At 41.8% G+C, this 21,508-nt stretch overlaps 1 protein-coding gene across 3 annotated transcripts in view; it reads right to left on the bottom strand.

Moving 5' to 3' along the window:
* Nucleotides 1-21,508, bottom strand: part of NRDE2 (NRDE-2, necessary for RNA interference, domain containing) — a 59,283-nt gene that overhangs the window by 17,458 nt on the left and 20,317 nt on the right. For all 3 annotated transcript variants that reach the window (XM_037832079.1, XM_037832078.1, XM_037832080.1), the window contains 5 exons: nucleotides 16,568-17,018; nucleotides 15,353-15,758; nucleotides 13,870-14,003; nucleotides 10,957-11,077; nucleotides 5,961-6,136 (listed from right to left, as the gene is read on the bottom strand). In XM_037832079.1, coding sequence (XP_037688007.1) covers nucleotides 5,961-6,136; nucleotides 10,957-11,077; nucleotides 13,870-14,003; nucleotides 15,353-15,758; nucleotides 16,568-17,018 — 1,288 coding nt within the window. The remainder of the gene's footprint in view (nucleotides 1-5,960; nucleotides 6,137-10,956; nucleotides 11,078-13,869; nucleotides 14,004-15,352; nucleotides 15,759-16,567; nucleotides 17,019-21,508) is intronic.

The following is a 21,508-nucleotide window of genomic DNA, read 5'->3' as shown; positions in this document are numbered from 1 at the left end:
CAAAGTAGCCTAATGTGCTCCTACAAAAGCTAGAACCACATTCACTTCCTAAAAGCACACATACTTGCTTTATATATATATATATATATATTTTTTAATTGAGATTGTTCACATACCATACAACTACCCAAAGATCCAAAGTGTACAATCAATTGCCCATGGTACCATCATACAGAGCTGTGCATCCATCACCACAATCAATTTTTTTCAATTTTTAGAACATTTTCATTACTCCAGAAAAAAATGAAGACCAAAAAAGGAAACTCAAATCCTCCCATACCCCTAACCAGCCCCACTCTATTATTGACTCATAGTTTTGGTATAGTACATTTGTTACTGTTGATGAAAGACTGTTAAAATACTACTAACTGTAGTATATAGTTTGCAATAGGTATATATTTTTTCCCTATATGCCTCTCTATTATTAATTTCTAGTTATAGTGTCATATTTGTTCTAGTTCGTGAGAGAGATTTCTAGTATTTGTATAGTTAATCACGGTCATTGTCCACCACAAGATTCACTGTTTTATACATTCCCAACTTTTAACCTCCAACTTTCCTTCTGGTGACATACGTGACTCTGAGCTTACCCTTTCCACCACCTTCACACACCATTCAGCACTGTTAGTTATTCTCACAATGTGCTACCATCACCCCTGTTCATTTACAAACATTTAAGTTCACCGTAGTTGAACATTCTGCTCATAATAAGCAATCACTCCCCATTCTTTAGCCTCATTCTATATCCTGGTAACTTATACTTCTGTCTATGAGTTTATATATTGTAATTAGTTCATATCAGTGAAACCCTGCAATATTTGCCTATATATGTCTGTCTTATTTCACTTAATATAGTGCCCTCAAAGTTTCTTTATCAACCCACTTCTTTTAAGACAGCGTTGTTCACACACCATACATTCCATCCTAAGTAAACAATCATTGCTTCCCGTATAGTCTCGTATTTATGTATTCACCATCATCACCACTATCTATATAAGGACATCTCCATTTCTTCCACAAAGAAGGAAGAAGAGTCAAAGAAGGCAGAGAGACCAAAGAAAAAGAAAAGAGAAAGAGAGAGAGAACAAAAACATGACAACTAGAAAGCAATAAAAGGAAAGACAGCATTAACCTAAAGTAGAATAAAGAGTTAGACAATATCACCAATGCTGAGAGTCCCATACACTTCCCCTATCCCGCTCCACCCCCCACCCCATACATTTAGCTTTGGTATATTGCCTTTGTTACATTAAAGGAAGCATAATACAATGTTTCCGTTGATTATAGTCTCTACTTTGCATTGACTGTATTTTCTCCCCAATCCCATCCTATTTTTAACACCTTGCAATGTTGACATTCACTTGTTCCACCTCCTGTAGAAACGTATTTGTACCTTTTATTACAATCTCTGAGCACCCTAGGTTTCCCTGAGTTACACAGTCCCAGTCTTTATCCTTCGTCTTTTGTTCTGGTGTCTCACATGGTCCCAACCTTCCTCTTTCAACCATACTCACAGTCATCTTTGTTCAGTGTACTTACATTGCTGTGCTATCTCCCAAAACTGTCTTCCAAACCTCTCACTCCTGTCTTTTCCTTTCTGTCCGCAGTGCTTCCTTTAGTGTTTCCTGTAGAGCAGGTATCTTGTTCACAAACTGTGTCATTGTCTGTCTTAGAATATTTTAAGCTCTCCCTCATATTTGAAGGACAGTTTTACCAGATATAGGATTCTTGGTTGGTGGTTTTTCTCTTTCAGTATCTTAAATATATCACCCCACTTCCTTCTTGCCTCCATAGTTTCTATTGAGAAATCTGCACATAGTCTTATCAAGCTTCCTTTGTATGTAATCAATCACTTTTCTCTTGCTGCTTTCAGGATTCTCTATCTTTGAAGTTTGATAATCTGATTATTATTAAGTGCCTTGGTGTAGGCCTATTCAGATCTATTCTGTGTGGGATACGCTCAGCTTCTTGGATCCGTAACTTTATGTCTTTCACAAGAGATGGGAAATTTTCATTGATTATTTCCTCTATTATTGCTTCTGCCCCTTTTCCCTTCTCTTCTCCTTCTGGGACACCAATGACATACACATTCCTGCTTTTCTTTTTGTCCTAAGTTCCCAGAGACGTTGCTCGTATTTTTCCATTCTTTTCTCTATTTGTTCTTTTGTGTGTAGGCTTTCAGGTGTCTTGTTCTCCAGTTTCTGGGTGTTTTCTCTGCCTCTTGAGATCTGCTGTTGTATGTTTCCATTTTGTCTTTCATCTCTTGTGTTGTGCCTTTCATTTCCATAGATTCTGCCAGTTGGTTTCTCAAACTTTCAATTTCTACCTTATGTAGAGGAAATAATCAATGAAAATTTCCCATCTCTTATGACAGTGTTTTCATTACACAGTTCATCTGTTTTGCCATATCTTCCCTAAACTTTTTTTTTTTTTTAATCATCATTTTATTGAGATATATTCACATACCACGCAGTCATACAAAACAAATTGTACTTTCGATTGTTTACAGTACCATTACATAGTTGTACATTCATCACCTAAATCAATCCCTGACACCTTCATTAGCACACACACAAAAATAACAAGAATAATAATTACAGTGAAAAAGAGCAATTGAAGTAAAAAAGAACACTGGGTACCTTTGTCTGTTTGTTTCCTTCCCCTACTTTTCTACACATCCATCCATAAACTAGACAAAGTGGAGTTTGGTCCTTATGGCATTCCCAATCCAATCCCACTGTCACCCCTCATAAGCTACATTTTTATACAACTGTCTTCGAGATTCATGGGTTCTGGGTTGTAGTTTAATAGTTTCAGGTATCCACCACCAGCTACCCCAATTCTTTAGAACCTAAAAAAGGTTGTCTAAAGTGTGCGTAAGAGTGCCCACCAGAGTGATCTCTCGGCACGTTTTGGAATCTCTCTGCCACTGAAGCTTATTTCATTTCCTTTCACATCCCCCTTTTGGTCAAGAAGATGTTCTCCATCCCACGATGCCGGGTCTACATTCCTCCCCGGGAGTCATATTCCACGTTGCCAGGGAGATTCACTCCCCTGGGTGTCTGATCCCACGTAGGGGGGAGGGCAGTGATTTCAACTTTCAAGTTGGCTTAGCCAGAGAGAGAGGGCCACATCTGAGCAACAAAGAGGCATTCAGGAGGAGACTCTTAGGCACAAATACAGGGAGGCCTAGCCTCTCCTTTGCAGCAACCGTCTTCCCAAGGGTAAAACTTATGGTAGAGGGCTCAACCCATCAAACCACCAGTCCCCTATGTCTGTGGTCATGTTTCCCTAAACTTTTTGAATTGACTTAGTATTAGTTGTTTAAATTCCTGTATCCAGTTGAAGTGTAAGTCTGTTCCTTTGACCAGGCCATAACTTCAATCCCTCTGTAGGTTGTAGTTTTCTGTTGTCTAGGCATGGTTTCCTTGGTTACCCCAATCAGGTTTTCCCAGACCAAAACAGGCTCCGGTCCCAGAAGGAAGAACTATTGAGTATCTGGTTTCCCTGAGGATGTGTCATAGTAAAAGCCTCAGGTCACTGTGCTCTTCTGCCCAGCAGGTGGTACCTGTCAGCCAGTAACTCCAGACTGGTGTAAGGAGGTGTGGCCCATGGGCGTCTTCCCCCAGGCTCTGGGTTCTGGTTCTGAATGGAAGGCAGGTAGTAGAGCTGGGCCCCACTTTTTTCCTCTTATGGGAGACAGACCCCCTAGGGAGAGGTCATCAGCATTTGAATACTCTTTCTCTCTGCCTGTGCTATCTCCACCCTTGTCTGGGTCAGAGCACTGGGAATTGAAAATGGCTGAGGCTTTCTCCACTGAGCCGAAACAGGGCCCCCTTCAGGGCCAGTCTGCAGCCACCCTCTGGCTCTCCAAGGTCAGTCTTCACCCAAAACCTCTGTCTGCTTGTTGGGAATTCATAGCTTGTATCGAGCAGTCCACATTTGTTAATTAAAACCCCAAGTGGAGCTCAGCTGAGCTGTATTCACTTGCTCAGAGAGAGCTGCTTGGAGAGAGCTGCTCTCTAGCACCACGAGGCTTTGCAGCTCAGGCAGCAGAAGGGGGTTCCCGGTTTGGATCCGCAGTTTTTACTTACAGATTTTATGCCGCGATCTTGGGCATTCCTCCCAGTTCAGGTGGTGTATGATATAGTGGATGGTCATGTTTGTCCCCCGCAGTTATTCCGAATTATTTACTAGTTGTTCCTGGTTGTTTATTAGTTGTTCCAGCGGAACTAACTAGCTTCCATACCTCTCTATGCTGCCATCTTAGATCCATACTTGCTTTTGTATTTACTTTGGTAAATTACAATTGTGAAAAACAATTATTTTAAGATGGAAGAGTTCAACAACTTTTACTCTTTTGTGGTTTCTTTGTATAAAAATGCTTCAGGAAATGAAAATTATGCTTAAAATTAGATAAACAGCAAGAAGGAAACAAAAGGAGCAATGGATCATGGTAAGAGTAATTATAGAAGTCTATTACTAAACTGTCAATGTTCATAGCTGATTTCATGTAACAGTTTTTAAATGTAAGGCCAAGAGACTGCCCACTGTCTCAGGCACTGCTTGTCTCATTGGTCTTGGCGGCTGTCAGCAAAGAGAAGATCGAAACATCAGTCAGTAAAGCTGGACTACATGGGACTCAATCATCAAAACCACCAACTAAACAGAATAGTTTCTGGCCCCAGGCTTTGATTAGAGGAAAAGCTAAATGACAAGGAATTGCTCCCAACCACAGTCTGCTCCAGAAATCAGCTTCCGGGAGACTGCTGTGATTCTGAGCCTTGAGAACCTACTTCCAGAAGGATGACCCTGAATTCTGTAAAACCCTCAAACTCCCAAGAAAGACCATCCTCTTCGCTAAACATGCAGCTTTAGCCAGGAAAGGGGCCTCATGTGCAGAGACTCATGTCACCACAATGGTCCACTTCCCTAGCAGTCCACCAAGGTGAGGTTCTCCTGGAAGCTCCCCACCCCTACAGGCTGCCCCTTCACCTCTTTCTCCATTCCCCCTTCTTTGTTCCCTAATTCCGGTCCTGCTGCCCCATTCACCACTCCTTGGATGTCCCAGGTCCTCTGGGGCCTTCACTCATGCTGATCCCTCTGCCCAGAGCAGAGTCACAGGCATCAAAGACTCATTCAACATCCAAGAAATATGCACTGAGCACTCACTGCATGTCCAGCACTATTCTGGGCACTGGGGATACAGCAGTGAACAAAGCGGGCAAAAATCTCCACCTTCAAGGCACCTGACTTCTAGGGAGGGTCACACCTCTCATCGCTGTGAAAACCTCTTGAGCTGTACCTATACCATGTCGCATGCCAAGCAATGGAGTCTTTAGGAATGGCCAATTCCATGTACCCCACCAGAATTTCTTCCTTAATTTACAACCTCCAGAGCTGCTGGGCACTACACATAGAACATCAGGTATTACATCATGATGGCAGCAAACAAGACAGCGTGAGGCCAGGGCCCAGAACACACAGGCACTTGGTTAAGGCCAGTTCCTTCTTGCAAGCAAGCTGCAGGCCAACTGCCCCGAAAGGGACTCGATATACAGTCTCTCTTATCTTCCAGATCATGCCGCTCTGCTAAATCTCTGTGGATCAGAGAGTGGAGTGGGGCAGTGGACACCATAAAAGAATTGAGGGCAGTGATTTAGCCTTTTAAAACCCTAAGCCCTCAGGTTTCTATGTGGAAAATGTACTGAATAACCCAGAAGACAATCTCCAGAGGGGTGGCCGCGAGAGCCTTACCCTCCGACTCAGGCAGGAGCCACCTGGTCTAAAGCGCGCATATGCAACCCCATTTACCTTGGCACTCCCAGGACGGAAGCACCCCCAGACCCGAACCAGAGGAGCCAACCACCCCCAAGTCGGCCAAGTCCCAAAAGAGCCCCAGCAGTCTCTTTGCAGACAACCAGAACACAATGGGAATGGAAAGGGCAGAAGGCACCGACCTGCCTCTCGGGATCCTCACAGTCGTCCTCAGCTTGCTTCTTGGTCTTATCGGGGCGCCAGGGCCGCCAGTGCCTCTGGGCTCGGGAACGCTCCGCGCCAAGCCAGATCTGCCACCTGGGCAGAGTCTTATCTCTTATCTCCTCGTCATCCTCTTCAGGTTCATCATCATCCTCATCTAGACAAGAAGAAACTTCTAGTTCACCTAATCAGCAAGTAAAACCACCACCACCACCCTATCAAGCTGCTATTTTATCCCAGCAATTAAAATGGGGAAGACACATGCTATAGAACAGCTCTGTCCAAAAGAACTTTCTACAATGATGGACATGTTCAGTATCTGTGGGGTCTGATACGGTAGCCTGGAGCCACATGTGACTTGAAATGTAGCTAGTAGAGGAACTAAATTTTTAATTTTATTTAATTTTAATTTAAATGGCCACCCATGATGAGTGGCTGCTGTTAGTGGACAGCACAGTTCTAGAACACTAAATCACATTTAATGACAGTATTGGTTTAGATATTCTGAAGCAATGAGAATTTTTAGCCAGTGGGTTTATAATTGATTAGGACCTATGCTCATTAGAATTTGCTAGAAAAAAATAGTCAACCAAGATATCCTATATTGTATTTCACTTTGTTTCCCAACTCTGAACATGCAGAATGGAAGCGCAGAAAATTCTGCGTCATCTGTAAAGTTCAGTATAAAAACAACAACAAAAACTGGAGATGCAAAATGGTACAGATGCTTGGGAAGACAGTTTGACAGTTTCTTGTAAAACTAAACCTGCACTTACCATAAAACCCAGCAATTGCATTCTTGGGCATTTACCCCATAAAAATGAAAACTCATGTTCACACAAAAACCTGCACACAAATGTTCACAGCAGCTTTATTCATAATAGCCCAAACCTAGAAATAACTCAAAATCTTCATTAGGTGAATGGTTAAACAAACTGTGGTACACAGTTTTTATTCGCAATAAAAAGGAATAAGCTATGCATCCATTTGAACGAATTTCAAAGGAACTGTGCTATGTGAAAAAAAAGCTAGACTCAAAAGGCTCCATGCTGTACGGATCCATTTCCATAACACTCATGAAATAACACAACCAGAGAGCTGGAGAACCGACTAGGGTTCCCAGGGGTTAGTGATGGGAAGCAGGGGTGGATGTGGCCATAAAGGAACAGCACCAAGGAAGCCTCACAGGATGGAACATTCTGTATCTTGCTTGACTTGGTGTTTACATGAACCTACACATGATAAAACTGCCTAGTGCTATACAAACATACACACAAATAAGGGCACATAAAACTGGTGAAATCTGAATAAACTCCACAGATTATGAATTTCCTGGTTTTGATCATGTCCTATATCCATGCAAGGGGGAACGGGGTGAGGGGTACCTGGGGCCTGTCTGTACAATTATTTCAAAATTTTAAAACAATATTAAAAACAAACAAAAAACGCAAAGAAGAATTTAAATGCATGACGTACCAATTAGCATTTTAAACCTCAATCTTCCACTCAAATACTCTTCTAACTTTCTCAAAGAAGAAAATTAAAATTTAACTAGCATCTTTTTCGAAAGATCCACATTTGAAGTAAACCTTTAATCACTCTGAAAAACTCTTACCATAAGAGAAATTACCCCTGTGGGTCATACCCCAAAATTTATTACATGAATTCTGAATTTGTAACATAAATTCTGAATTTATTACACTAAAAGTTCAAAGGATTACATGGTTTTGGACAGGAGCCATTAAAACACAAAGACCATGAATTAGAATGGAAAGAAAACTGAAGACCCATTTTAGTAATTTTATGTATAATAGTAACAGACTAATAGGAAATGAGGTTAAAAGAGAAGAAATAAGCTGTGGTATCGGCAAGAAGAAATATATCAGGATATAATAAAATGCCACTGTGATTGTTAGGTTCATGTGTCAACTTGGCCAGGTGACCCAGCTGTCTGGTCAAGCAAACACTGGCCTAACAATTGCTGTGAGGACGTTTGAGGCTGGTTAATAAACCAACAGGCTGGTTTATTGGATCATCAGTCAGTTGACTGCAGCTGTGACTGATGACTCACCAAAGGGTGTGCCTTCCACAATGAGAGAACGCAATTGGCTGGATTTGATCCAATTAATCAGTTGAAGACTTATAAGCAAGACAGATAGATGACTTTCACTTCTTCTTCGGCTGCCCAGTGAAGCATTTCCTGAGGAGTTCATCAAACACGTTCGTCGAAGATCCCAGTTCATTTCCTGAGGAGTTCGTTGAAGTTGCCGGTTCGTTTCCTGAGGAGTTCATCAGACATCTTCCTTGGAGTTGACAGTTTGTTGACGGCTCTACAGAATTTGGACTCGTACATACCCACAGTTGTGTGAGTCACTTTTACAATTTGATAATCAGAGACACCTCTCATTGATTCTGTTTCCCTAGAGAACCCTAACTAATATAGCCACCTACCCTCTAAAAATATCAACCTTACCAGGACGGACAACAGATCCTAAAAAGAAACAGTGATCAACAGTTTTCTGGAAACAAGCAAGTTTTCAACCTTTCTTTTAACCCCACAGGGTTTGTTAGAAATTCATTAACAAAGCAAGACAGATTATCCTCTACAATGGAAACAAGGAGGCCTGCACAGAATCTAAGTACCAATACATCTTCTAACTCGATCTTAAAAATCGAGGGTTTATCACTGCCCTCCCCCCTACGTGGAATCTGATACCCAGGGGTGTAAATCTCCCTGGCAATGCAGGATATGACTCCCGAAGATGAATCTGGGCTTCAGAACATCGTGGGCTTGAGAACATCCTCTTGACCAAAAGGTGGAATGCGAAATGAAACGAAATAAAGCTTCAGTGGCTGAGAGATTCCAAATGGAGTCCTGAGGTCACTCTGGTGGACATTCTTATGCACTATATAGAAAACCCTTTATAGGTTTTAATGCACTGGTATAGCTAAAAGTAAATACCTGAAACTATCAAACTCCAACCCAGGAGCCTTGACTCTTGAAGATGATTTTATAGCAATGTAGCTTACAAGGGGTGACAGTGTGATTGTGAAAGCCTTGTGGATCACACTCCCTTTATCCAGCATATGGATGGATGAGTAGAAAAATGGAGGCAAAAACTAAATGAAAAATAGGGTGGGGAGGTGATTTGGGTGTTCTCTTTTATTTTTATTATTTATTCTTATTTTTACTTTTTCTGGTATAAGGAAAATGTTCAAAAACCAGATTGGGATGATGAATACACAACTATATGACGGTACTGTGAACAGCTGATTGTACACCACAGATGACTGTATGATATGTGAATATATCTCAATAAAACTGAATTAAAAGAAAATCGAGGCTCCACATTTACATCACATCTTTCTGAGAAAACTACTTTCCATTGGACTATGAGTGACCATTAGATGGGTGGAAACTTATCAGAGAAAGAATGTCTCTGGATGCCGCTCTGCAAACTCCATGCTCATCTAACTTGGTAATGCAGAACATGGGAAACTTTGTTTAACATAGGTATTCTACACTGTATACCTATGTATCTTAAGAAAAACAAAAACTAACAGCCTAAAAACAAAAAGCCACACTAAGTCAGACACTCAGAGAAAGAAGAGTTAATACTAAGAGGATTTTTTTTTCTTTCTTTTTTGGATCCTTGCTTATCAGATATTGCAGATTCAGTGACTGAAAGAGCATACTTCCATTTTGCTGTGCAGGTTATTTTTCTTCCTAGAGAGAACAGTTCCAGGTCTTTCTTGTGTTCTCACACTCAGAGGAAATCTAAACAGCTGATCCTTCCTCAGCCAGCAAGTAAAGCATGTTCTTCACCTAAAGGCACTGCCCAGGGCAAAACTACCAAAACCCATGAAGGCCCCTCCGGACGGGTAAGAGTGACGTCACGTGGTCTGGAGCTCCGAAATGCCATGCAGCCGCTGCCTCAGAGATGGCAAATCCAAAGAGGTTGTTCCACAGATGAAGAAACCAAGGCCCAGAAAGGTAAGCCTGTGACACGAGGCTGGCTGAGCTGGGCAAGGGGCCAGTCTCCTGCCTCTTTGTCTTCCCACCTATCACTTTCAAGGAAAACAGTCTCCCTGGCAGATACCCCTCCAAACTGGAACTGCCTTGCAGAGAGGCAAGCAATTCCTGAATATCTGACAGCCACACTGCCAAATATGGTGGCCATTGTATGTGGCTTTTACACACTTGAAAAGGGACTAACCTGATTTCAGATGTGTTCTAACTACAAAATATGCACCAAGTTTCCAAGAGCTAGTATGAAAAAAAGAAAAATAATGTAAACTATCTCGATAACTTCCAATACTGATCACACACTGAAATGATACTCTTTTGATATACTATGTTAAATAAAACCTACTATCAAAATTAATTTCACCTGTTTTTTTTAACTTTTTTAATGTGGCTATGAGAAAATTAAAATTAATATAGGCCTTGCATTATTTCTATTGGCCAGAGCTGTCTTATCCAACACTGGAAAGTATCTTGGGGTCACTGAGAATGACAGTTACATAATTGCTAGTTAATAATTATTTTATAATATTCCTAAAAAGGCAAATATTTTTCAAAGGTTCTGTTGGTCTGTATACTGCCAGGGGAAGGAAAAGAAGCCTTAAATCCAAACAAAAATAGGAAGAGGCAGGGAGGGTAGTTAGCAACATATTATAACTTCTTTGGGAACAACCTCTGAAAGGAAAATTTTAAATTACTTCCTCTGGAAAGAAACTCAAACTCTCAAAAGTACTGAAAGAATAGGGAGTTCACAGCTTTAAAGCATCTAAGGGGAAGAAACAGCCTATTCTTCCCTGACATCCATTCAAAGTATTTTTGACATTTTGATGTGTGTATAATGTTCTTAAGGTGCTGATAAACAGAAGCTTACATGGATAAACAAATCATCATGAAGATTTAAAAACAAATTCCAGAAGGAAAGGCAAATGCGTCATAACTCAGAGATGCCTTACCTGGGTTGATGACCACCCAGCCGCCCCGCTCCTGCTGGTGCATCCACGCTCTCCAGCCTCGTGCCCCCTTCTCTCCAGCGCGGGGCTCTCCACTGTCCCAAAAGGGCTCAAAGAATTCCACCTGTTCAGATTTTTAAAATGGAAGCTGGGCTTAACTTGTACAAAAAGCAGAGTCACTGGGCAAAATGAGTGATCATGGACATAAGAGGAACTTAGGATTGTTAGAATGAAATCATGCTTGCCATCAGTCTTCTAAGTAGATTTTTGAGGCACACCCAAAAATAGAAAAAACAACAACCTAGTGTGGTAGGCAGCCCCCAAGATGGCGCTCCATGAGCACAGCCTCCTTGTGTTCATGCCTTGTGTAAAGCCCCCCACCCCCACTGTGGGCTGGACCTAGGGAATTGCTTCTAACAAACAGAATCAAGCAAAGGTAATGGGATGTTACTTCTATGATTAGGTTACAGAGACTGGCTGAGGGCCAGCAAGAAGGGCCTGCAGCTGGGAAGGAATGGTTTCCAGTTCTGATCCTGACAGGCCAGTCTAACCAGGGACAGTGCCAGTCTCCTAATGCCACTGGGCCCCCAACTGGTCTCTGAAAAGCCATGTTGCTGCAAGACCTTTTGAAGGGAAGGGGATTCAAAGTTTCCACAGGTCAAACCATGAGCTCCTGAGGGCCTGACCACATCTTAAGGAACTGTAGAGTCCTGACACCTGGCACTGTGTCAACACACAGTAAGGCCTCAGTAAGTGCTTGCTGGCCTAGAGCCGGATGCAGGAGACATTCAGTGAAGAAACAGGTCAGCATTTTAAAGCCTGGCCGCATGAGCGCTGTCCTAGTTTGCTAATGCTGGAGAATGCAAAACACCAGAGATGGATAGGCTTTTATAAAATGGGGGTTTATTTCACTACAGTTACAGTCTTAAGGCCACAAAGCGTCCAAGGCAACACATCAGCAACCGGGCACCTTCACCTGAGGATGGCCAATGGCGTCCAGAAAACCTCTGCTAGCTAGGAAGGCAGCCGGTGTCTGCTCCAAAGCTCCAGCCTCAAAACGGCTTTCTCCCAGGATGTTCCTTTCTAGCAAGCTTGCTTCTCTTCAAAACATCACTCCCAGCTGCACTCAGTGAGATCCCTCTCTCTGAGTCAGCTCATTTATATGGCTCCACCGATCAAGGCCCACCCCGAATGGGTGGGGCCACGCCTCCATGGGAACATCTCATCAAAATTATCTCCCACAGCTGGGTGGAGCACGCTCCAAGCAAATCTAACCAGCACCAAAACTTCTGCCCCACACAAGACCACAAAGATAATGGCATTTGGGGGACACAATACACTCAAACCGGCACAAGCGCCCTCCCTCATTCACTTGGGCATTAAGTCTGCAGTGTGCAGTAACGAGGTCGCAGGCAATAAATACTTCCCTGCGGAAAAGAACGTGCACACGGCAATGAACAGGAAAAGTGATCACATTGTCAACTGACAATGAGGACTTAGAAAGTGAGCCAACACCCTGCTCAATGAAAGCTTTTGTAAGAAACCTTCTGAAGATGACAAGTAGGCTTCCAAAGGGCATGCCGTGGATCAGGAACTGCGGGGCTTTCCAGCCTAAGCCTGGGGTGCTGTGCTTAGGGTCTACGGGAGGGTCACCAGAGGGCAGGGCAGGGCAGGGCAAACGTCCTGACATGGGCTCTGCCTCTCAGTATGTGTCAGCCACCCTCACTCAGGAAGGGGCCTGGGAGGCCACACTCCCTCTGCACGGGTTTTGCTCTTACAAGAGGGATGGAACAAAGTGCACTCAAGGAAAAGCAGAAAGGGAATTTGTTAAAAATAGTGTGATAAATGGTTATAACCAATTTGTTTACTCCACAGAAACACAAACCAGTAATATCAGACTCTGCCTGTTTTATGTTCCGCTACTGTGTTTATAGTAACATTGTCTCCAGGCTATAAAGGCAACATGGAAGACCCTGGAATTAAGAGTTTGACTTCAAAGTTGTCACAAAAATGCTTTGAAAATGTGTGTGCTGTTAGTATTTAAAATCTCAAAACGGTGGACCAGGGTCTCAGGCCACTGTGGAGCCACGGTCCTCAGCAGCTCCCAGCATGGGCAATGCCTGCTCACCCACAGGTGGCCACTCGCCCCCCACACACGGCATCTCGGCAAAGGAGAGGGAGCAAGGCTCTGACAGCGCCCCTGGGAGTTGGCTAAGAATCACTTGTATAGAGTAGCATATTCTTAAAATAACAAAGCGTATCTCAAAATTTAATAACTTTATCAGGCTTATTACAGTAATATACAGGTACATCAGTATTAACTGGTATAATTCTTTGATGCAATTTTGTATAGAGGTACCAAATGATAAAAATGGTCTTTATTGGCAATTCATGAAACTTTCACACAATGGCCAAACCTTAGCGTCTCAAGAAAGCCTTTTCAGAGTTCACCATCAATTCAAACATGTTTTCCATCCTCCACCAGATCCCCTTTGCAAAGGAGGAAACTGAGTTTTATTCAGTGGCAAAAGGGAAAAGACAGGTTTTCTCATATGCATAGCTCCGAGGTAAGATTCTTTTTTTATTGCTTCACATAATAAATACTGGCAGTGTTCACCTGTTATGATCTAAAAGACGCCCCGCTCCCTATTAGGATGGGTGTTGATAAAGTGCCAATGTTTAATTTCATCAGCAATTCTCGCAAAGATTTTCTGCTTTCATCTATCCATGTTGCACTACTTTCATTATGGAATTTTCCTTGGATCACCGGAATATTTCTGAGAAACAAACCTCAGCAGATCTGATGTAAAGGAAAATATATTTTAAAAACACTACCACTGCCTCCCCTTATCCATACCTCTCCTCAAAGAGAGAGGGCAGGGGGTGCGGGGAGAGCAGACAAGCAGAAATCGGTACCTGTCCTTTGGTCGGCAGGTCTTTCACACTGTCGGGTTTGAAGAAGGTGAAGTCAATCATGGCCTGGAACAAAGAGATGGCCTTCTCAGAGTGGCCGGCCTGCCGCAGGAAGTGGCACTGCTGAAGAAAGAGGGCTGCGAGCAGGGGGAGCAAAGGGGCAGAATTCTTGTCACACCATTAAAGGGAAAAAACATAACTCCTAAAAATAGACAAACACAAGAGCATCTTTTCCCTGAACTCAGATACTTTCATATTTTCAAAGCTGTATTATATACAGTCCTGATTTAAAAGGGACTGCAACTGTCCTGTAATCAAAGTATATTTATTCTAAATTTTATATGACACTATCACAGAATACAAACATTAACAATAAAACTTTACATAGTACATATAAATAAGTCAAGGGGTTGGTCAGCATATTGGCTATCAAATACTCAAGGCTTATTATTACAAGAAAAATTATAGGAAAAGGATGACGACGTAGTAGGTGTTTATCAGAAAATTAAGATCTGTACTCAACTCATCACTAGAGGGCATTATTCACCAGCAATTTTCATCATATGCTCAGGGTCTGCTGTAAATAAATCAAGGCTCCATGTCTGAAAATTGCAGTTCGTTTTAACTGCAGTATAATGCCAATTACTAAACATTAAGCATTTGAGCATAGCACAAATGGGATTGCAGTAAATGCTTATTATTTCCAGAGCAATATACTTATATCTTTCAAAGCTACAGCAATACTCAATAGCAGGAGTTTTCAGTCAAAGAAATGCCTCCTATGTGCCAGGCACTGAGCTAAACTCAATATATACTACCTAATTTAAACTGCACAATAATCTTGTAAAGCAGATATTATACTAGTTTTGCTGATGGAGAAATTGGAGTTCAAACAGGTTGTGGAACCTGCCCAAGGTCATGCCAGAGCCAGAAAAGGGCTAACCCAGGATTCCAACTCAAGAGTGATACTTCCAGCTCCTGCATAATATGCCATCTCCTATATGTCATCACCAACCAAAATCTATACTAGGTTCCTTCAGGGCACACCAGCAAATGTTAACATTGTAAGTAATACCAACACCTTGTATCTAGGCGGCGATTTCCAGTTGGTCAGGGCACCTCACGTACATTATCGCGTAAAACCCTAAAACTGGGTGAAATGAGCAGGAACAGGCATCTTGACAGATAAAGTCACTGACAGCCAACATGGTTATGAGTCTTGACTACGTTTACTTGGTTAATGAGTCAAAAAGCTGGGACTTCTAGCCTTGTGATTTTTTTCTTACTCTCCTGGCTATAATAAAATATCATATGCTCATGGAGAGAAAAATCTATTTTACTCAAAACAGTAATACTTTGTTTTCTTCATCACTTCTATCAGAAATTTTAGACTTTTCTAAAATAAACCAAAACAAATCCTCATTTTCAACTAAAGCCAAGAGAAAGTTGGACTCTCCCCAGTAACTGCTTCTGGTCATCTCCTTACCAAACATGGCCTCTTCAGTTCCAGGCAACGCAGGGTGGGATAAGATGCTGCCGTCCTTAACAGCGGACAAAGTACTCAAGCATTTTCCATAGAGACTGTGAATTTTCGATACCGAAAAGGTGCTAAATTGGCTCTGGCAAAATAAAAGGTATTTCTGCCAAAGGGCTGTATTATTGGGATGTAAAAATATCAGCTTCTGCCACTCTTTGACCAGGGTGGAGGGCTCCCAGAACTCCATGCAGAGCTTCAACTTGGCGAGCTTCAGCTCCACGCTGGTCTGATTGCTCTCGATGGCCCGCTCCAGAATGGCCAGCTTCTTCTCCAGAATGAGCTTCAGGGACCTCCTGCGCTTCTCCAGCTCTCCTTCATTGACAGCATACAGGCCAGGGCTTCTCATCACCTCGTCCTCAACGACAAAAACACCAGTTTACAATGGAATCAGGAGAGCTTCAGACTCTCTACTTAAAACCCCTAACAGATTTCTTGCCTCTCAGAATCAACTGCTATTCAGACTTTCTTAATAACCACTTATTACAATTCCTTTTAATAAAAACTTGGCTCCCCAAGTGCCTGTGTCACCTGATAGGTGTGATTTTGTGTTTAATTTATCTAATTCACCTGTCCACTCTCTGCCAAGTTAAATTTAGATTTATACATCAATAACTTGCAGGCCAGACCTTGAAAACCTTTTCTGAAGAGCCAGCCTTACCAAAAAAATAGTCAAATGTGGACAAAATATGGTAATTGTATGAGTGTTCAAATGAGTGACTAAGACAAATCTACGTATTTTAGAATGAGAAAAAAGATCTGACTAGGGTAATTTAATAAGCAGCCCCTTCTCTTTCATAATTCTGTTTTCCAGGTTCTGTCTGTTCATCAGAAATGCCTCTCCCTGCCTAGATTCCTTCCTTCAAGATTCTGTTCCAATTTCACCCTCTTGGAAGTTCTTTCTGGCTCCCTAGTGGCAAGTCGCTCCCTCCCTCCATTCCCCAGTTCACATTTGTGACAGCGTCTACCACCCTAGATGGCATTTGTTTTTCACGGCAGTCTTCCTCACTGGCCTCCGAGCAAGCTCAGAGCAAGGAACAGGTTCTAACCCCTTCAGCTGCCCAGTGCTGGAGCTCCTCAGAGGACCTCAAAAATGACTGCAGACTGAGTGTACTTGTCCAGATTTAGGGAGGTCATTCTAAAGAAAACTGAGACTGTGGTACTTACCTGAAAATCAACAAATGCCATCCACAGCTGAATATCCCGAGGATTCTCCCGAACCTTCCTGTTAAACTCCTCCACCTTAGCCTTGAGGGCAGCATTCTCTCTGTCTGGCTGCAAGTCTGGCTGCTTCGACTCATGTTCCGAAGGACCCTGTCCTTGTAGCCACTGCGTGGTTGAGTGGTCATAAATCCCCAAAGGATTCAGCCAGGTTGCAGCAGAAGGAACCACATCATCCAAGTCCTTCACTGGTATAAACAGGATTGGCTCAGACGAGGGAGGTTCGGTTTTACTGCTAACAGCAACTCCATCCGAGTTCATTAATCCCACATTTTTCTTTGTAAAATAGCGCTCAACATGCTTGTGCAAATGCTTCTTTTGGCTGGAAGCTCCTTCCCAAGATATACACTGCTTCTTAGGGTTAAGGCCAAGGCAAGAGTCTCCTTTCCGCTTATATCTTATATTTTAAAAAGAAAAAAAAAAAAATCATGGCAGGAATATGTGCACTAACTCTGAATGACTGAGGTTCATTAATCTCAAATTCGTGTTATGCAAGTTAACTGCACATATCAAAATTCACCTTCAAACTGTTTCTATTTAGAGAAATATGAAGATTAGCAAATAAGTTTTTCTGCTGGGTTTGCCTTCCTTCTGTAACACCTTAACTCCTCATTAACATTTTATGAAATCACATAAGCTTTGTGGAAAAAATACAGTTACATACTTCATTGAAACATCACAGCCCTCTGTAACAGGCAAGGCAGGAATTATCATCCCCTCTTTTACACTGTTCCTAATTAAGGGCATTAAGACAAGCAACCCTGGTTGCCTATGTCCTACAACAGCCACTTTTCCTTAGTGTTGCCTTATATCCCTCCTTAAAAGGTAACGTATCAGTCCAACAGCTTTTTAATCTTGAACCAAAGTCCGTCAAATAAAATTGTATTTGGCTATTTTCTACTTTAGAGTAAGAGAGGTGGGGTTATAAAATGCTCTTATGGAACACGTAGCATCCCCGTGGCTACCAACACGTGGCTACTGAATATGTGCATGGGCAAAGCTAAGGGAAATCTGTATGTTACATAAACGACCCAACTGAAAAATGGGCAAAAGACCTGAATCAAAACTTCACAAAAGAAGATATATGAATGACCAAAAAGCATATGAAAAGTACACACCATTAGCTGTCAGAGAAATGCAAATTAAAACCACATGCTACACAACCATCAGAACAGTTAAAATTAAAGACTGACAACAACAAATGTTGATGAGTAACTTGGGGTAACCAGAACTCTCGTACTCTGTTGGTGGGAATGTAAAATGATACAATAACTTTGGGAGAAGGTCTGGCACGTTTCTTAAAAAAACTAAACATAGACCTACCCTATGACCCAGCATTTCTATTCCTAGGTATTTATCCAAGAAAAAGGAAACCACATATCTACACAAAAACTTGTGTACGAATGTTCAGAGCAGTTTTATTCATAACAGCCAAAAAGCCCAGGTGTCTGTCAATAAAAGAATGGATAAACAAATGGTGGTATATATCGTGCACAATGTGAATACTACAGCAACAGAAAGGAAGAAACTGAGAAATGCCACAACATGGATGAATCTTGAAAATACTGCATTGAGTGAAAGAAGCTAGACACAAAAAAGTATACACTGTATTATATGAAATTTTAGAATAGGCAAAACTAATGTATGGTGGAAACAAGTTAGAGCAGTGATTGCCTCTGGGGCGGTGGGGGCTACAGACTGACTCGAAAGGGGAATGAGGAAAATTTGGAAGTCATGGTAATGTTCTATATTTTCAAAGGGGTCTGGTTTACACAGACAATGTACTCTTAAGATCTGTGCATCACACCGTATGAAAAGTTTATATCAAAAGAAAAAAACTAAATATTGACCTCTAGTTAATCATACGTACGCTGAAATATTTAAGGGGCAGTGTACTGATGTGTGCAATTTACTTTGAAATGCATGAAAAAAATAAGATGGAATAACAGATATTTGGATGGATGGATGGATATGTGATAAAGCAAGTAAAGCAAAATGTTAATAATAGAATGTAGGTGGTGGGCATATGAGTGTTCATTGTAAAATTCTTTCCAATTTGCCATATGTTTGTTTGGAAAATTGTTAGAATAAAACAATGTGGCAAGGGGGGGAAATGCCTCCATCTGACAGCTCCCAGGAAACCACTCCCGCCTTGCCCTGGGCCAGGCCCACTCTCTCCCATCACCTCCTCTGCTCTGCCTCTGGGCCCAGGGACCCTGAGAAATCACACACACCAGGCTCACTGCTCTCCCTGCCCTCCCTCACTGCTCACAGGCAGTGAATTCCACCTTGGAGGGAGTATTTCCTCACACATACTACATATTCTCTCTCAAAACCTTTCTCCTCATCTTCTCTCCCAATTCTTCCCTGATTACCTCAGAACCATCTCTCTCCATTCCGCCTAAGACTCAAAAACAACCCTAACAAAGGGTGATGAGATAAAACTATACTAAAGTAGCTCTAAATAAGCCTGTCACTTCCCTTAGGAACAAATTTTAAGTAAAAAGATATTTGTGTTCTCTATTTTAATAGTATTACCACTCTTTTAATAGTATTGCTTTCTCATTGTTTTCACTGAAAATATATGGTCTCTTAGATACATCATCTTTTTAAAAAACTAACGTTTAATGATTTTTCTGAGTATAAAGCTAATGGCTGTGTTTTGCAGCAAATTAGGAGAAAATAAAAGAATCTTGCTCCTGTTTATTATCTATTTCCATATATATGTATATGTGCATTTATATGTGCACATACATATCCTTTCTAAAAATAGCTCTTTGCTATCATACAGCTTCTGACTTTCCCCTTTACTTCTGAGCATTTCCCCATGCCATTAGTTTTAGAAAAATGTTTTTATTGGCTTCAAATTATTCCACTGAATGGATATGCCATAATTAACTTACCCATTTTCCTATTATAAGACATTTAGGTTAGATCCAATTTATCATTTCTCACATAATCTTAATAATTAGACAGGGCCTACAGTGTGATTTAATCCAATATTCCTCCAAATGAAGTAATTTTCCTATAAAATACTTTTCAAATATTCAGCTAGTCTCCATTCAAATAATTTCAAAGGCAGGGGCCCTTCACCTTGCCCTGAGGTTCAGTGAATGGTATCATATGCACATTTAACTGAAATGAATCTGCTGTAGGCACTAGGCCACAAAGACGAAAATAAAAAAAGGGGGGTGGGTAGGGTATGGGAAGAAGAGGAGGGAGAATGCACCTAAACACAGCACACGATTCTGCCCCAAACTCACCCAATGGCCTGAGCCCTGGAATGAGCTGGCCTGGGCAACATCAATCTGCCATTCCCTTGGTGGCTTCAGTGCTCATTTGCCTCTCCCAGTGCCACACTGCCTGGGTTCGTATGCCAGCCCCACTACTTACTAGCTGGGTGATCTCAATCAAGTTATTAAAAACCTGTCTGTGCTCCAGTTTCCTCATCTGTAAAACAGAGATAATATGTACTAAGTCACAGGGTTGCTGGGATGATCAAAACATTTTATTATACATAAAGTCCTAAGAAGAATGTCTGGCATATAGTAAAGGTTAGATAAGTATAAATTGTTATTACTATTTCATAAAACTTGGCTCTGCACATAAGCCAACTACTTTAGCTGGTATATAACCAAAGAAAATAATCTGTTCCCAAAATGGAGAAAAAAACAGACTGAGCTGAACTTCACTGTGAGATAGTATCTGAGTCCTAAGGAATGTTCCAAAGTGATTCTGTTTATCATTTTCACATTTCTCACTCACTTTAGAACCTAAGCCCTATTTACCACAATACTCCAACATATACCACAGCATTGTCAGGATGCTCCCACTATTAGAAAACCTGCTTTTATACTGAGCCAAATCTGACTTCCTGAAACTTCCACTCACTGGTCCTGGTCGTGCCTTCCAAGTTACAGAGACCACTGTCATCCACCTTCCAAAGGACAGTCCAACAAATCGTGAAAGACAACAATCATAACCCTGCTCTAGGCCAAATATCCATGATCCTCACCTGAGTCTCCCAAGATAATGATAAGCAAACTTCCTCTGAACGCTCTCGGTCGGTCAGCATCCCTCTTAAAGTGTGACAATTCATAGCTGATGCAATGCTCCCACTGCCCTCCGCATGGCTCTGACTGCCATGGAATCAATGTATTCCTTGACATGGACACTAACAGTTGTAGAGCTACTAATCTAGGGAGGCTTACTGTACAAATCACCAAGTTACTAGAAGAACACAATGTCTTAAGTCCTTTGGCAGCAGTACCTCTGCATTTTAGATGAAGTACAATTGCCTCTACTCTCTTCCTAAGATCTATACCATTCATTAGCAGGGGCTCAAAAAGCCACTCTTTGTTAGTATTTTTTCTTTTGTTTATCTATTAATACATAATAACTCTTTATATTTGCACACTAATTTCCAATTTCATATCGATCCTCTCTGATCCCTGCCACAGCCCCTGAGAGAGCACAACAGGAGTTACAATCCCCATTTCACAAATGGAGAAACAGAGGCTCAGAAAGGTTGAGTGACGTGCCCGGGATCACACTGCCAGGAAATGGCAAAGCCAGGATGAGAACCGGAGCCCTGATGCCCAATGTAGAACTTTCTCTACACAATCTGTGTCATCTTTATTCATGGACAGTGTTGCAGTTTGAAAGAACATTTGAAGTGAGAGAAACACAGGTTCATATCCCAACTCTGCTGCTTCCAGGTTACATGATCTCGAGAAGTTACTCAGCCTCTCTTAAATTCCCTTTCCTCTTTTGTAAAATGAGGGTGCTCTCTGCCTCCTCGCAGAGCAGCCATGAGGATCAAACAGGGCAACATACGTGAAAGCACCAGCACAGGTGCCCGAACAGCATCCCCGGCCTTCCCCCCGA

The sequence above is a fragment of the Choloepus didactylus genome, chromosome 4, assembly GCF_015220235.1.
Source record: "Choloepus didactylus isolate mChoDid1 chromosome 4, mChoDid1.pri, whole genome shotgun sequence".
NCBI classification, from domain to species: domain Eukaryota; kingdom Metazoa; phylum Chordata; class Mammalia; order Pilosa; family Megalonychidae; genus Choloepus; species Choloepus didactylus.
Note: the sequence above shows the minus strand (reverse complement) of the source record. Positions and strands in the feature narration are given on the sequence as shown.